The following is a 15,695-nucleotide window of genomic DNA, read 5'->3' as shown; positions in this document are numbered from 1 at the left end:
GGGAGAGGGAGAGGGAGAGGGAGAGGGAGAGGGAGGAGAGGAGATACATTGTTTTAGACTAATGATTCAGTAATTTGTCAGATCTGGGCCAGAGGGGAGACTGTGGTCTCAGTGGGGCAGATTCCTCCCTCCACTTGCTCAACTTCCCTCTTCACAGCAATTCTCTGGCTGGAAGAGAAGCTTGGGTAAGCTGTAGACTCACTTGCCAATTGCAAGTGGGGCAGTGGGGCTGACTCAGACAGCTGTTCAGGTTTAAGACAGACTATGACAGGACAATCTGTTCTCCCTCTCCCTCCGGTTGCTTTATACCCAGAAGCCATGGAAGACGCTCCACAGGCAGGAGAAGGGGATATTCACAATATTTACCAAGTTTCAGGGAGAGTCATAGACTGGGAAGTCACCCAAAGAGCTGGGTTGACCTTGATGACAGCCAATCTATGACGTTGCTTCACTTTGCAGATGGGAAGAACTAACAGGCTCATGTCTGCACAGGGACCACATGGGTTTGGTCCAGAGGAGGGTAAACTATATCACCTGTCACATAGAGGTGTTTGTTCTGTTTTGCTTTACAGCTATTTCTGCCCTTGGAAGTTCAGAAGAGGCTGTAGGGACCTTGTCTGACCACATTGACTAAATTGTGCTTATTTCTACATACTTTGGAAACTGACTAAATTGTGCTTATTTCTCCATGGTTACTATGGCTTCATCAAGCAGTCAGGGAAATGGGTTTATTATTAGAATTATGTAACATAAAGAATGAAAATTTAGTACTGAAAATGTATCATGCTTTTTTTTTTTTTTTTGTCTTTAACCTGTTTTCCAGCTTGTTTTCATTGGGATTTTGATGTTCCGTATTAAGTAGCTTCCAAGTCTCTCTCTCTTTTTCCCTGAGGAAATAGAAAACAAAACCAAAACCAGATGCTTCTAAAAGATTACAATGTACATAACAATGCTTTTCAGATTTCCTATGCTACTACTTGTAAAAAGTCTAATACATAGTATAAAAATATATAGCTCATAGCTTTGTAATTAACAAGTCTTTGATATTTAACCTGGTATTCTGACATCATATCAACTTGACATAAGCTAGAGTCATCGGAGAGGAGAAAATGTCCCCAGAAGATCAGCCTGTAGAGAAACCTGTAGGATATTTCCTTTTCTTTTTTCTTTTCTGTCTTTTTATTTCTCTCTCTCTCTCTCCCTCCCTCTCTCTTGCTCTCTCTCTGTACCCATCCTATCTATCTATCTATCTATCTATCTATCTATCTATCTATCTATCATCTATCTCTGTCTATCTTTGCTTTTTTGAGGCAGGGTTTCTCTGTGTAGCCTTGATTGTTCTGGAACTTGCTCTGTAGAACAGGTGGCCTTGAACTCACAGATATTCTCCTGCCTCTATTACTAAAAGCTTGTACCATCACCACCTGGCAATAAGGTATTTTCTTACATAGTGATTGGTGGGGGGAGGTCTCAGCCCATTGTGGGTGGTGCCATCCCTGGGTTGGTGGTCCTGGGTTCTATAAGAAAGCAGGCTGAGCAAGTTGTGGGGAGCAAGCCCATAAGCAGCACCCTTCATGGCTTCTGTATCAGCTCCTGCCTCCAGGTTCCTGCCCTGCCTGAGTTCCTGTTCTCATCGCTTTTGAGCACAAACTGTTATATGTAACTGCGAGTGAAATAAAACATTTCCTCCCAAGGTTCTTTCTGGTTATCGTGTTTCATCACAGCAATAGTAACCCAAATTAAGGTGCCCGGGTTTACCCAGATGCCATTTCCTTTGCCTGACATTGATTCAATTCATTCACTCTAGAATTAATACAGAAAATAACTTCAGGCACTTTTGTTTGTTTCCCAAGGGACACACTGAAAATAAAAATAATAATGAGAAATAACACTTAGGTGCTTTCTGTGTGCGGGGCATCACTGCGAGCCTGTTATGCTTTGGATTTTAAGTGTCCCCAAAGGCTTGGGTGCTGGAAGGTTGAGTCTTAACTAATAGCATTGCTAAGAGTGTGGAAACTCGGGAGGCCGGAGGAATAGAAGGAACTTACATCTCTGAATAGGGGAGTCTTTTAGGGGGTACTGAGAAAAAACACACTGACCTCACCCCAAATCTCCACTGTGGAGTTTCCAGGGTTTTTGTTCTCTCAATGTGTGTCTCTGTCTCTCTGTCTCTCTCTGTCTCTCTCTGTCTCTGTCTCTCTCTCCTCTCTTTCTTTCATCGTTGTTGTTTTGTTTATTTACTTTTTTCAAGACAGTGTTTCTCTGTGTAGCCCTGGCTGTCTTGGAACTTGCTTTGTAGACTAGGCTGGCCTTGAACTCACAGAGATCCACTAGTCTCTGCCTAAAGCCATGTACCACCACCACCACCCCCTGGCTTTTTGTAGTTTCCAGCTAGTTTTTTCATATCAAATGCCATTCTAATGCTGCTCTAAGGGCCAACCATAGTTCCTGGGCTTCCCCCTGGCTTCATCTGTGCAGGAACAGAGCTTTAGGAGAACCAGGTTTGGAAAGGACGAGCAAGCAAATGTGGTTTCTGTTTAAGCTTAAAATCTCAATGCCTTTAATAAGGTGCATCCTTCTGTCCTGCCTCAGCCTCCTGAGAGTGAGGGGATGTGCGCCATCACCCTAACTTGATATCTGTTTTCAGAGAATTTATCTCATATGTTTGATAAAATAAATATAAAAAGAATTAAATGAAAAGGTGGGTGGTAGTGGCACACACCTTTAATCTCAGCACTCTAGTGGCAGAGACAGGTGGATCTCTGTGAGTTTAAGACCAGCCTGATTTACAAAGCAAGCTCCAGGACAGGTAAGACTGTTTGTTACACAGAGAAATCCTATCTTAAAAAAAAGTAAAGCAAGCAAACCAACAAACAAGAAAGAGAGAAAGAGGGGGGGGGAGGAAAGAAGAAAGGAAGGAAGAAAGGAGAGAGAGAGAAGCCAAGTCTCCAATGAATGCTGTGGGAGACAGTACTCTGCACCACAAGTCTTACTGTAGAGATCCGATCTGATGAGGTGTTAAAATGAGAAATCCTGTGAGGAGGTTACTTCCTGCTCTCTAGTGAAGTAGGGGGCCTCTCCTACTCATAACCTTATCAATTTGCCCTGTTCACCAGGACATATTTGTCATTGCAAGCATCTTGCAATTAGAAATTAATGGTACTTCTCATGAAGCTAATTTCCAAAGAGACCTCTATTTCTGACAGATGACCTTACTTGATGATTTCTGGCCATGATATAACCTATAAACACTTGTAAGATTTTATGCTGAGTCAGTAGTAGTGTGATTCACGAGAGGTCATGAAGGTAGGCAATACAAGGGCTTCAAGGAAAGATTTTGAGAATCTTGTCTCACGTAAATTTATGCTGGTCATCAGTGAAAAATATTCACAGAAACATAGTTATTCAACATACAGTTTTTAAGTGTGTAGAAATTATATAAATTTTTTTTTATGGGAGAACACTGAGTTCTTGGATCAATCTGATGAATACAATTAATTAATTAATAAGATGAATGCAATTCTAATCAGAGATTCCAATGGACTAATGGGTAGGGGGAAATATTCTTGAATTTATTCTAAAATCCAGTTCCAGCAAGTCATCTCGGTGGTTGTAGCTATGAGCCCTCCACTCTGTCCATTTGTGTCGCTCCCTCAGGTGCCAAAGGTGCGAGGGGTGGGGACCAAGACATGGACGGGGAGACAGGCAGCGTCTCCAGCACTGCGCCGTAGCATAGGGGATGGTTTTACAGACTCTTTTGTTATTGATTTGTTTTTAAGACAGGGTTTCTCTGTGTAGCCCTGGTTGTCCTGGAAGTCACTCCATAGACCAGGCTGGCTTTGAACTCAGAGATCCACTTGACTCTGACTCCCAAGTTCTGGGATTAAAGGTGTGCCCCATCACACCTAGATGATTTTTTGAGTCTTGTATCCTATTTATACAAAGAGCCAAATCCCATGGGGACTAGGGATGTAAACATTAAAAAATGGTCAGGTTTCTTGCAAGCACTCTAAAATCAAATATAGAACATTTTTTAATCCCTTTTTTTTTTTTAAATCTTCAGGTGGAAATGGCTACAACTTCAATATGAGACCTAGGGACCACTGTGGGGGAAATGGCAATAAATTCTATTAATAACTTACCAGAAAGCCAAGGAGTGAGACAGAAATCCTAGAGATACATGTGCTCGGGAGTTAACAGCGTGGAAGAGCGGCTGCAAGGCAGCAGAGAGAGAGGAGCAGGGAGAGAGGAACACACAACAGGCAGTGAGAAATGACTGCTATGCCAAAATGAAAGCAACGGATGCTAACAGGATCCTCAAGCAGGGTTTAAGGCGGTTCCGTTAAGGGCAAATAGGATCAAAGTACATTAATACAGGAAAAGATCATAAAGAAACCTGTTATGTATGACAAATTAGTGCACATTTAAAAGTATACAAGTCAGCATTATTAGGTTAAAACAAATAGTGTGTAAAAATGTAGACTGTGTCCCCTGACCAGCTGTGATCTTTTTTTTACAAAGCAAGAAAAGGAAAACATATAGATTTATCTAATTTATGCAAATAATGTCATTACATGCTATGTTAATATATATTGATATATTCTTGAAAGACACATACCAGTCTAGAAGGAACACTTAAAAGCAGAATAAATCTGATGAAAATATAATATTTTGAAAAAAAACTAAATTACAATTTTTTAAAACATTCCTTTTGCTCTATTTAAGGTATAGTAAAGATAGTGGTCAGAGAACTGTAAAGTATAAAGAAAAGTCACAAGTATTACAGCAATTTGCATTACTGCTGGGAAAGCCTGGGGGCATTGTATGTGTGAATGTGTGTGTGCATGTACATGCGTGTATGTGTCTGTCTCAGGTATCCTCCACTCTTGCTCTTCATATTATTTATTTTATGCCACAAGGTCTCTCAACTGAGCCTGGAGCTTGCAATTGCACTGACTAGCTGGTGAGCAGGCTCACAGGGGCTTGCTGTTTCTGCTTCCCCATCCCTAGGGTTGCAAGTGTGCACCATGGTTTTCAGCTTTTTACACTGGTCTTGGGATCTGAATTCACGGGACCTGGTCCTCGATACAAAGTGCTCACAACTGACTGCAGCAGGAAGTGGGGGTTGGTTTCAGGTTTCTAACATCCTGTAGCTGGGAGACTGTCCCCTCACTTCCTGCTAAGCTAGTCTGATTTTCTTTTTGAACCACGGTCACGTGCCACAGTGCCTGTTATTTATAAGCCACCTTTATTCTAAGACCCTGAGGCAGACTCGTCCACCCTGTTAGATGCTTGTCAGTTTCCAATCTAGCCTTTCAGCATACCTTTTGGGACTCGCATGGGACACAAACACATGCCACTTCTAGTTCTGCTTCTAATTGCGATTTGCAAGGAATTTTTATTTTGCCCCCTCCAAAGACTCCCAAACATTAGTGACATTCAACACGTCTACATCAAAGGATGGCTCTACCTCTGAGATACATTTCCCTTTTGTGGTTCTTCACTTCATACCTGCCACTCCTAAATGATTGTGACCATCTCAAACGCACAGATTCAGTTAATTAGATCTAGAAACAGTGGTGACCCAGATGATGGGCTGGGTTTTGGAAACACTGACTCTGTCATTGTGGGAGACATCAAAGTGAAGAAGGCTAAAAACATCAGGACCTTGGACAGAGGCCCCAAGCACTGTGTTTACAAAACAGACTTAAGTTTTTAAGGACAGCTAGGTTGTGACTGGTGACTGAAGCCCAGGGTGGATGAAATACCCACGTGAAGCTTATGGTAATTAATCGGGGTGAGGCACAAGGCTACTCTGCTGCCTCAGAACTGTATAGTGAAACCCCAGGGCAGCTGTCTGCCACACCTTTGTACCCAGATGCTTTTGCGGCCCTTTCATCTTGCCTCCCTTGTTTCTTCTTTTCTCTCCTCTTTCCTGTTTATACCACCTCCCGCTTATAGATCGTTATCACCTTTTAACACATTAACTAGTTTATATGACCCACAGTTTTCAGGCTGCTCCTTTATCATCTATGTATATTTTATTCTTCTCCATGCTCATGTCTCTGGATCTTTTCTTGATGAGGTGACCTTGTTTCGACTTCCATCTCTGTCTTAGCTAGGATTACTATTGCTGCGATAAAATACCATGACAAAAAGCAACTTCGGGAGGAAAGGGTCTATTCAGCTTATACTTCTGCATCACTATTCATCATGGAAGGAAGTTGGGACAGAAACTCCAGCAGGGCAGGAACCTGGAGTCAGGAGCTGATACAGAGGCCATGGAGGGATGCTGCTTGCTGGCTTGCTCCCCACAGCTTGCTCAGCCTGCTTTCTTACAGAACCCAGGACCACCAACTCTGGGGTGGTACCACCCACAATAGGTTGGGCCCTCTCCCATCAATCACTAATAAGACAAGACATTTTCTCAGTTGAGGTTCCCTCCTCTCAGATGACTCCAGCTTGTGTCAAGTTGAAAGAACACTCAGCACACTCTTCCTTTCTGTTTTGTATTTTATTCTAGTTGTTTCTTCTTTCTTATCTTGATTTGGGGGCTGTTTGTATGTTAATGTCTTTGTCCCTGTCTCCATCATATACATTGTTTCACCTCACAGGTCATTGCTGTCATGGCAACCAAAGGCCAGCTCCTCTCACACAGAACACACTATTGTCTTTTGCCATTTTCTGTGATAATTCTGTGCCACATACCTGTCAGTCTCAGACTTTATCTGCATGTTTCTGGTATAACCAAGAGGTATGCCTTTCCTATTCTTTCTGCTTACATCATCTACCAAGTAGTCCCTGCCTCCATCAAGGAACCCAGCTAAGTCCTTTTTGGTTCCCTCAAGGGAAACAAAGATGCTGTAGTTAAGATCTCCACCATACCCTACTAGGCTGTATCCCTTCCAACTCTCTTCCTGTGTTCATTGAAGAGGTTTGGATTTATCAGATGTGATAAAAGTGATAGACTGAGGACTGGAGGTGGTGTGACCAAGGAACACCCTGAGCATGTTCCTGCAGAATGTTCGGCACTCAAATGATCTGAGAAAAAATTACATAGCTTCCTAGTAACTATACCCCCATCCAACAGACCATGCCTCATCCTGCTACACTTCCTGGCTGTTGCTCTGCCTCTGCACCAACCTGAAGACATTTTCATGTCGCCCAACTCCTGTGCTGCTTTTTGTCCACAGTGCTCTGATTTACTGTTCCCCTTTATTTCTCTGTTAATCATTTCTGGATATTTAGTATACAAAATTGTTGCCTCTGTTCCTTCTTTTTTATGGTTGTCTTTTTTTCTGTCTCCATTCATTCATTCATTCATTCACTCACTCACTCATTCACAGAATGACTACTGTGGCTGAGCCTCACAGTGAGCATTACAACTGACCACATCAGTGACTGCCACAGTGACCACTATAGCTGGCCATCACTGTGATCACTACAACTGGCCACTTCGATGACCACTATGGCCGACCATCACAGTAACTGCTACAACTAACTACCTCAATGGCTACAACAGGGACAAGTATTACTGACTGGCACAGTGAACACTACAACTGACCACTTCAATGACCACTACAGAGACCACTACAACTCACCAACCTAATGACAACCACAGTGACTACCATGACTATAAAGGTGGTCAGTTGTAGTGTTCATTGAGCTGGTTAGCCAGTCTCAGATGACCATAGTGATAATTAAAGTCAGTAGTTAAGTTGTAGTACTCATTGTGTGGTCAGTAATAGTGGTCACTGTGATGGTCACTGTGATGATCATATATATATATATATATATATATATATATATACATATATATATACATATATATACATATATAATCACATACATGTAGGCACATACTGTATTAGTATATGTTACAATATTTCTTACATATCTTACATTACACATATTATACATGTATCTTAGGATCTGTGTACATGCATGCCCACATATACAGGTGGATATGCAAGCAATTGCATGTTGAGGTCAGGGGACAACCTTAGGTGTCATTCTGAAGTCGCACTCCACTGTGTTGTTTTTGGAACAGGATCTTTCCCTTGCCTTGAACTTACCAGGTAGGCAAGTCTGGTTGGTCAGTGAGGCCCAGGAGCCTTCTGTCCCCACTGTGCTGACATGGGATTGCAAGTATAAGGCACATTTTTTTCTTTTAAAAAACAAACAAGATTTTGGGGATCAAATGCAGGTCCTTGCAGACACTTTATTAACTGAGTTTTGTCCCCAGGCCCCCTGTGTGTGTGTGTGTGTGTGTGTGTACACATGTTATCTACATGTATGTGTGGTGTACATGTATGTGTACATGCACAAGGAGGCAGAAATTTATATTGGCTTCTTCCACCATTCTCCCCTCTATTTATTAAGGCAGGGTCTCTCAATGAACCCATGAGCTTGCCAGATTTGGTAGTCTAGCTAGCCATCTTGTCTAAGGGATTCCATCTCTGCCTCCTGTACAGTGGAAAGTAGGGTGTCATGCCTTCCTGGTTTTTATATTGAACACTAGTGCGATCACACTTGAGTAGCAAGCACTTTAATCCACTGAGCCATCTCTCTTTACCCTTACATGCTTTTAAATTATTATTAAATATGCTTTCTTGGTTATATAAGGTTCTGATACATTTAACTGAATATTCTGGGTTCCCAACCACCCTTTTGGATTCTGACCATGGAAACAAGCTTTCTTTCTCTCATTACATACAATAGTCACTAAATGTGAGACACATGGGTTGATAGATCTCAGCCTTCCTTATTTGTTTTTAACTCTTACACATTTGTACATTTCTTTCCTCTACTCAAAATGTGGATAGCAAGAGTTGGCCTCCTAAATCTCAAGGCTGTTATGATCTTGCCAAAAGTATGTTGAGATAACATAAGCTAACTAGGTGGTGAAGGGCATCTATCAGAAACTATGCTAAATTTGACAATGGTCAGTCTGAAACTTTTGTGTCTATAATTACAGCACTTGGCTGTTGTAAAATTTATTTAAATACCAGCCTTTCTACCCCACCTTGGCTATTTCCATTCCCAGATGAAAGACACACACAACCTTTATATTTACAATAAGCCTTGGACAACACAAGTGCAGGCAGATACTATACTCTATGTTGTTAGAATCTATTTCCTATCGATAACCTTGAATTACTACTATGTTTCATCTGGGCTATTCTTAATTCCAATAGGCCAGCCCACAGAGCCACATTTTCTTTACTCCTAACCCATGTCTGCTTCTGCTTCTTCCTCTTGCATTTTCTTCAGAAGAAAGAAAGTGGCCTTTGTGTTTTCTCTCTGAGCCCAAGCCCAAGAAACCTAAACCCCATCCACATCTCTTCTGCCCAGCTATTGGCTGTTGGCATCTTTATTTACCAAGCAGAAATAACTTGGGATCACAGGGGCTATGTGCAGACTCCAGGTCTTGGGGGCCCACACAGCATTGTAATAGTTAGCAAAAGACCAAACCTCAACACTTGGCTAGTTGTATTTTGCGTCTTTTACCATTACAAATGACCCTATGAATACAGGATCTTTGTGTTAGGAGGTATCTTAGCCAATGTTCTATTGCTGTGAAGAGACACCATGACCACAGAACCTTTTATAATGAAAAATATTTAATTAGGGCTGGCTTACAGTTTCAGAGGTTTAGTCTATTACCATCATGGCAGAAAACATGGCAGCATGCAAGCAGATAGGGTGCTGGAGAGGTATTTGAGTATTCTATATCTAGATCAGCAGGCATCAGGGAGAGAGCCTGGGCCTGGCTTGGACATTTGAAATCCCAAAGCCCACCCCAGTGACATACTTCCTCAAACCACACCCATTTTGATAATGCCACACCTCCTAATCCTTCACAAGTAGCCAATGACCAAGCATTCAAATATGAGCCTGTGGGGCGTCATTCCTCCACAAACCACCACAGTAGGCATGGCAGTGAGTATATATATATATATATATATATATATATATATATATATATAATAACTATTTTTTGTTTTGGTTTTTTGTTTTTTGTTTTTTGTTTTTTTTTTCTGAGACAGGGTTTCTCTGTATAGCCCTGGCTGTCCTGGAACTCACTTTGTAGACCAGGCAGGCCTCGAACTCAGAAATTCGCCTGCCTCTGCCTCCCAAGTGCTGGGATTAAAGGCATGTACTACCACTGCTCGGCAAAAAAAATAACTATTATTCTGCTATTTATTTCTTCCATATCAGCAATACATAAGCACATCCATTTAATTGATAGGATTCAACCTGTTAAGCATGCGTTCATAGTCATTTCTTGCCTCCTCCACTTTCTAAGATTGAAAAGAAGCTCCCTGGATAACCGGATGCACACAGCAGTCATCGTGTTTAGCACAAAATGCATCTAGTCCCGGAGGCTTGCTTTTGGTCATCAAATTCCTGACATCCTGTGGGCCAAGGCTGAGCATCCTAATCCTCCTGATCCACTTCTTAGGAATTCCTGAGATTCCTCTTCTGAACTCAGTTCTGAAGAGGAACTATATAATACTCCTGCAGGAAGAAACAAAAGTCCTGAACAGCTCTAGTCTGTGTCCTAGGAACCAACCTAGGAAGAGATTCTCTCTGAGAAAAACTGGAAAAGAGGGCTGGAGAAATGGCTCCATCTGTAAAGTTCCTCGAGCCTGATCCCCAATACTCATGTAAAAAACTGGGTTCATCATTTGAAATGTAAATGAAGAAAATATCTAATAAAAAAAAACCTGGGTGCAGAAGTGGGTACTTATAATCCCAGAGCTGAGGAGATAGAGGCAGGAGGACACCTGAAGCCTGCTCACCAACCACCCTTTCTGATTCAGTGAGTGAGTTCCAGGTTCAATGAGACCACCCTTGTCTCAAAAAGTGAGGTAGAAAGATTTAAGATGGTAACATCAACCTCTGGCCTCTACTCACATGTGCAGGAGCACGCACGCACACGCACACACACACACATACAGAGCAATCTGTATGAGTGTGTAGGAAGGCACAATCCTGCCAGTTTATGTGGAAGGGAGAAGTAGGGGTGGGCAATCCTGCAGCCTATGTGAGAAGGCAGGACAGACCTGCAGTCTATTTGGGAGGCACAGAGACAATCCTGTCAGCAGGCCAACCTTGCTTCCATCAGAGCTGCTGGTCAAGCTTGCTCCAAAAGCTGTCCCCAGTGCTGGGGGTGGAGACAACTCTATGGTGGTCATTCTCTTCTGTGTCTGTTTCTCGTGCCTCATGCCCCTTCAGAAATTTATCTGTGCACCATCTGCTCCCATTTCTGTTTATTGTGGAGTGGTGGGCATGGTGAATGACAAAGTAAATCTTTAAGACCTCAGGGCCCCAGACGATCATGTGGAACAAAGTGAACTTCTTCACTTAGGACCAACTTCATCCTCTTCTCTGGGGTAAAAAATGAGCCTGTACTGGGCTTGTGCTGTTGAATATTTTGAGATGTGTCATAGCAAATATCTTAAACTCACTGGAACCAAAAGAGCATCATCTGAAGGATCTAAAATCCCAGGTTAATTTTTTTTTTAACTTTAAAGGGTATCTAAAAATCAGAGTGATTTAGAACTTTAGTAACACAGAGAAGTAATTGCTACATCTAGAATTTTAAATTGTTCTTACGTCCTGTCCTTTTCCGTCTTCTAATGATGATAGAGCTCTCAGTGTCAGAAGTATCTGGGACGAAAAGGGAAAATAAAACCAGTAATCTAGAACTAAAACGGTCATAGGAATTCTCTGACTACCTAAATAGTAGAGAGTATATGGACTATAAAGATGCTTTCATGATCTTTTCTGTCAGGATGGAGATCCTGAGTCCTTTAGTCCTCACTGCAAATCATCCCACAAATTCAATATGTAGGGACTGATGGGTCTGGCATAGATGTAATAATACAAATGTAAAATGTAACAAATATAATAAAAGGAACACTGCCGTTCAACTACAATTATTCCACCAAGCCCCAATTCATAATAATTTTGAATGGAAAAAAAAATGAGGACATGGCTGCTTCTCGGTGTGGTTAAGCGGGATCCTTGCAGACCACGTAGGGAGAGCACTGTCAGGGCCATTTGGAAGACTGTAGATGGAACATGGCCAGCAGGCTGAAAGGGGTCCTGAGAGGAGGTGGGAGCAGGAGCCAGAGAACAGAGAGGTGGGGCAAGTGCACCAAGAAATATCCAGGAGCTGAGCTGCCAGGAACGGCAAGGCCAAGAGGGCAAGAGAGCTTTTGTTCAAAATGGTTGAGGTTAAATGGGATCAGAAGCAGGAAACGGGGGATGTAGGAGTAGAGGGTGGGTTGCAGGTGAGGGATGGGGGGAGGGGTGTTAGAGTAGGGGCGAGGTGAGAAGTGCTGGGCGGAGCCATAGGACTCATAGCCAAGTGAGACTTGTTCCAGGTTTCTTCAAGACCTGATAGATTTTTTTTTTTGGTTTTTCAAAACCTCCAGATGGCCTCCCAGGTGGCGTATGGTATGCTGTGCCGTGTGGTCACAATAAAGCACGTCAGGGAGCAGAAGTTCTGAGATTAGATACTGAACTGGAGTGAAGACAAGTCGGCCTTTGCTTTTCACCCCAGTTCCGCAGCTCAGTACTGAGCTCCAGGCTTCTGAAAGCATTGTTTTATGGATTCGGACTCGGTGAAATATAGTGGTTGGCGAGCATGGGGACCTGAGTTTGATTCAGAACACATGGGTTTTTTTGGGTTTTTTGTTTTTTTGTTTTTTTGTTTAAAGCCGCGCATGATGCTCATAACCCCAGTACTAAAGACGTAGAGACACACAAGTCCTTGGGGCTCACTGGCCAACCAGCCCAGCATACTTGGTGGGCTCCAGGCCAGTGAACGTCTCTGTCTCATAGATAACCACTGAGGAATGGTGCCCAAAGAATGACATCCTCTTGTCTATACACATGTGTGCGTGCATATACACAGAGACAAAGAAACAGAGAGACAGAGACAGAGAAGGGGTGCTATGCTAGTACCCTCTCACTGCAGAAATGTCACCGAGAGTCTCAGTGTAAGATGTGGAACCAAGAAAAAAGAAAATCCTACAAGGAAGAAAGTAGGAAAAAAGTTGCAAGGCTCTGGAATGCCAGGGTAGGAAGGTCTCTGCCCTTGGAACCATGTTTGTCCTTTCAAGTCTGTGTGATCTCTAAGTTAAGATTTTTATCCTCACCACCTAAGCCTGAAGCTGAGAAACTTTCACCCCAGGGCCATCTCTGGTGGCACTGGCCCTCTGTTCCTTTTGGGGTCTTCTGTGGATTTTTAATCCTGGTCAATAGGTTTTGACAGCAATACTTTTCCCTCCGGGTTCTTATGGGAGGGAGTATGAGGCAAAGATGGAGACTCTTCTACCTGACTATTTCCCTGATGACCACTAGGAACAGGGACCAGGTGACTCTTCATCTAAAAATCTGTAGGATGTTTATTGAGGAAAAAAAATGGAACTCCAATGAAATATTAAAAGGCTTTTACTATATGAAATCATTAACATTTTGGACTCATCTGTTAAAGAACTTAGCCTACCTGATTGATATAAAAGTTAAGGTAGGAATTACCTAAAATTAAAGGCAAATTTATGTTGTACTTTGAAGACTAGAGCCTAGAATTAGAGTGAGTCTGTTGCTGAATACACAGTTCATTCACTCTCCTGCAGAGCCCTTATTTTCTCTTACCTCCTCTTCTGTCTGTTCTCAGTGTTGGAGGTGTTCTGGAATATGCAGGCGCTGTAAGAGAAAAGAGAGGAAAGCTATTATGTGTTCTCAGCATCAAACTCTGTGGCTTTAGATCAGATGAGCCTGCAGTCCTAGGCAGACTGAACGAATGTCCTCCTCACTGAATCTAGAGGCCCTTTGCCATAAAACTGGGACCCACACTAGACTGCTGTGTAATTCTTTTTGCTGTCGTTGTTGTTGTTTTATTTAGACAGGGTTTCTCTCGTCCCTGGCTGTCCTGGAACTCCCTCTGTAGACCAGGCTGGCTTTGAACTCACAGAGATCCACCTGCCTCTGCCTCCCGAGTCCTAAGTACTAGGATTAAAGACATGGGTCACCACCATCCATCTGCTCTTTGTTTCTGTGTGAGCGTCTGACATGACTCTTGAGCATGAGTAGCTCTAGCTTTCTCATCTATAAATGAGCAATAGCCTAGTTACCTCGCCTCCCTGTTAAGACTCTATGACGGCCAGGTGCTGCTTTGTTCATTTAAACCCAATTTAAAAAACGTAACATATGCCAACATCTTAACTATAATTTAGACAGGGATATCTGTCGTTGCTTTTAAAAATATTTTTTTTAATTTATAGGTATGAATGTTTGTCTGTGTGTTGCATGCTTGTTCCATGCCCTTGGAGATCAAAAGGAGGTCTCTGCCCTGGAGAGATGAACTGGTTGTGAGTCACGTGATATGGGTGCTAGTAACCAAACCTGGGTCCTCTGTAAGGGCAGCAAGAGGTTTTGATTGCTGAGGCATCTCTCCAGCCCTTAGGCCAATTTAAATCTGCTCACTATAGAAATAGCATAACTTGCCGGGCGTGGTGGCGCACGCCTTTGATCCCAGCACTCGGGAGGCAGAGGCAGGCAGATTTCTGAGTTCGAGGCCAGCCTGGTCTACAAAGTGAGTTCCAGGACAGCCAGGGCTACACAGAGAAACCCTGTCTCGAAAAACAAACAAACAAACAAAATAAATAAATAAATAAATAAATAGCATAACTTGTTTTTAAAGACCTTCTAAGCTACTGACTGATATCAGGATCACCAATGAACATAGGGATTCTATGCTTACTATGCCACAGCAGAAACTCAATGCACGATTTCACCTTATTAGTATCAGTAGACATGGTCTCGTGGAGTAAAGAGAGTGTCCTTTTACTAGCATTGTTTTGCTATATTTTATTTTATCTATCAGTTGGGCTTGTCCAGATAATAAACTATTCTGTGGTGGCTTTTGATTTCCCAGCCAGACCAAAGAAGAAACATGTAGAAGGTGGTACCCTGGGGTTGCTAAATCAAGGCTTGTAGAGAATGCTTGGATTATAATTCAAGACATTCAGTGCAATTTGGCCACCTCATAGTCTAGAAGCTGCATTCTGATCATCTTAACTGGTACAATCCTGTGCCATGAGCATGTGGTTTCTCAATAAGTCATTGATATCGGTCACTGTACAAAAAAGAATTCTTTGGAACCCTCTGGTTGTGAGCAAAAAACCAGTACAGTAGAAAACTCACTAATAAGAAAAATTGGAAGCACGCTGACATTCCCTTAGAAAGCCTGACCTCCATCCAGACTACATGGGTCTGCCTTCCTAAATCCCCAGCCCAGTAGGTTGGTGAGACTCCATTTTGATCCCCACAGCAGATGCAATTTGCTGGCAAGGGGCCATCTGACATCACCTAGCCCTTTTCTTCCTAAAACGTTGACTTCTTACCCCTCCTGCTCATCTTTCTGAATTCCCACCATCCCTGCCTCTGTGTCCTTTGTAGGGAAATCTTGAAAGTCTTATGTGGAAGAGCCTGAGTAGATAGTTCAGTTGATAAAGTTCTTGGCTCACAAGCATGAGGACCTGGCTTGGAACCCTACAACTCAAGTAAGGAGCTGAGCATGGTGGTTCATGATTGTCATACCAGAGCTAGAGAGAGATGGGGAGGGTGGCTCTCTGAGGCTCTGTGGTTAGCCAGAGAAGCCTAATAGGTGAGTTCTA

General features: G+C 42.6%; 1 protein-coding gene across 7 annotated transcripts in view; it reads right to left on the bottom strand.

Annotated features, from left to right (window-relative positions):
- LOC110292222 (nuclear autoantigen Sp-100-like) overlaps positions 1-15,695 on the bottom strand; it is a 60,638-nt gene that overhangs the window by 18,296 nt on the left and 26,647 nt on the right. For 3 of the 7 annotated variants that reach the window (XM_029474812.1, XM_029474823.1, XM_029474838.1), the window contains exons 10-12: positions 13,672-13,722; positions 11,623-11,676; positions 813-887 (exon numbers count right to left, since the gene is read on the bottom strand). In XM_029474812.1, the coding sequence (XP_029330672.1) occupies positions 813-887; positions 11,623-11,676; positions 13,672-13,722 (180 nt within the window). Of the gene's footprint in view, positions 1-812; positions 888-7,995; positions 10,522-11,622; positions 11,677-13,671; positions 13,723-15,695 lie in introns of those variants that run through there. The other 4 variants (XM_021159609.2, XM_029474833.1, XM_021159439.2 and 1 more) reach the window with 3 other exon arrangements.

The sequence above is a fragment of the Mus caroli genome, chromosome 1 (assembly GCF_900094665.2).
Source record: "Mus caroli chromosome 1, CAROLI_EIJ_v1.1, whole genome shotgun sequence".
NCBI lineage: Eukaryota > Metazoa > Chordata > Mammalia > Rodentia > Muridae > Mus > Mus caroli.
This window is presented reverse-complemented; position numbering and strand designations above follow the sequence as displayed.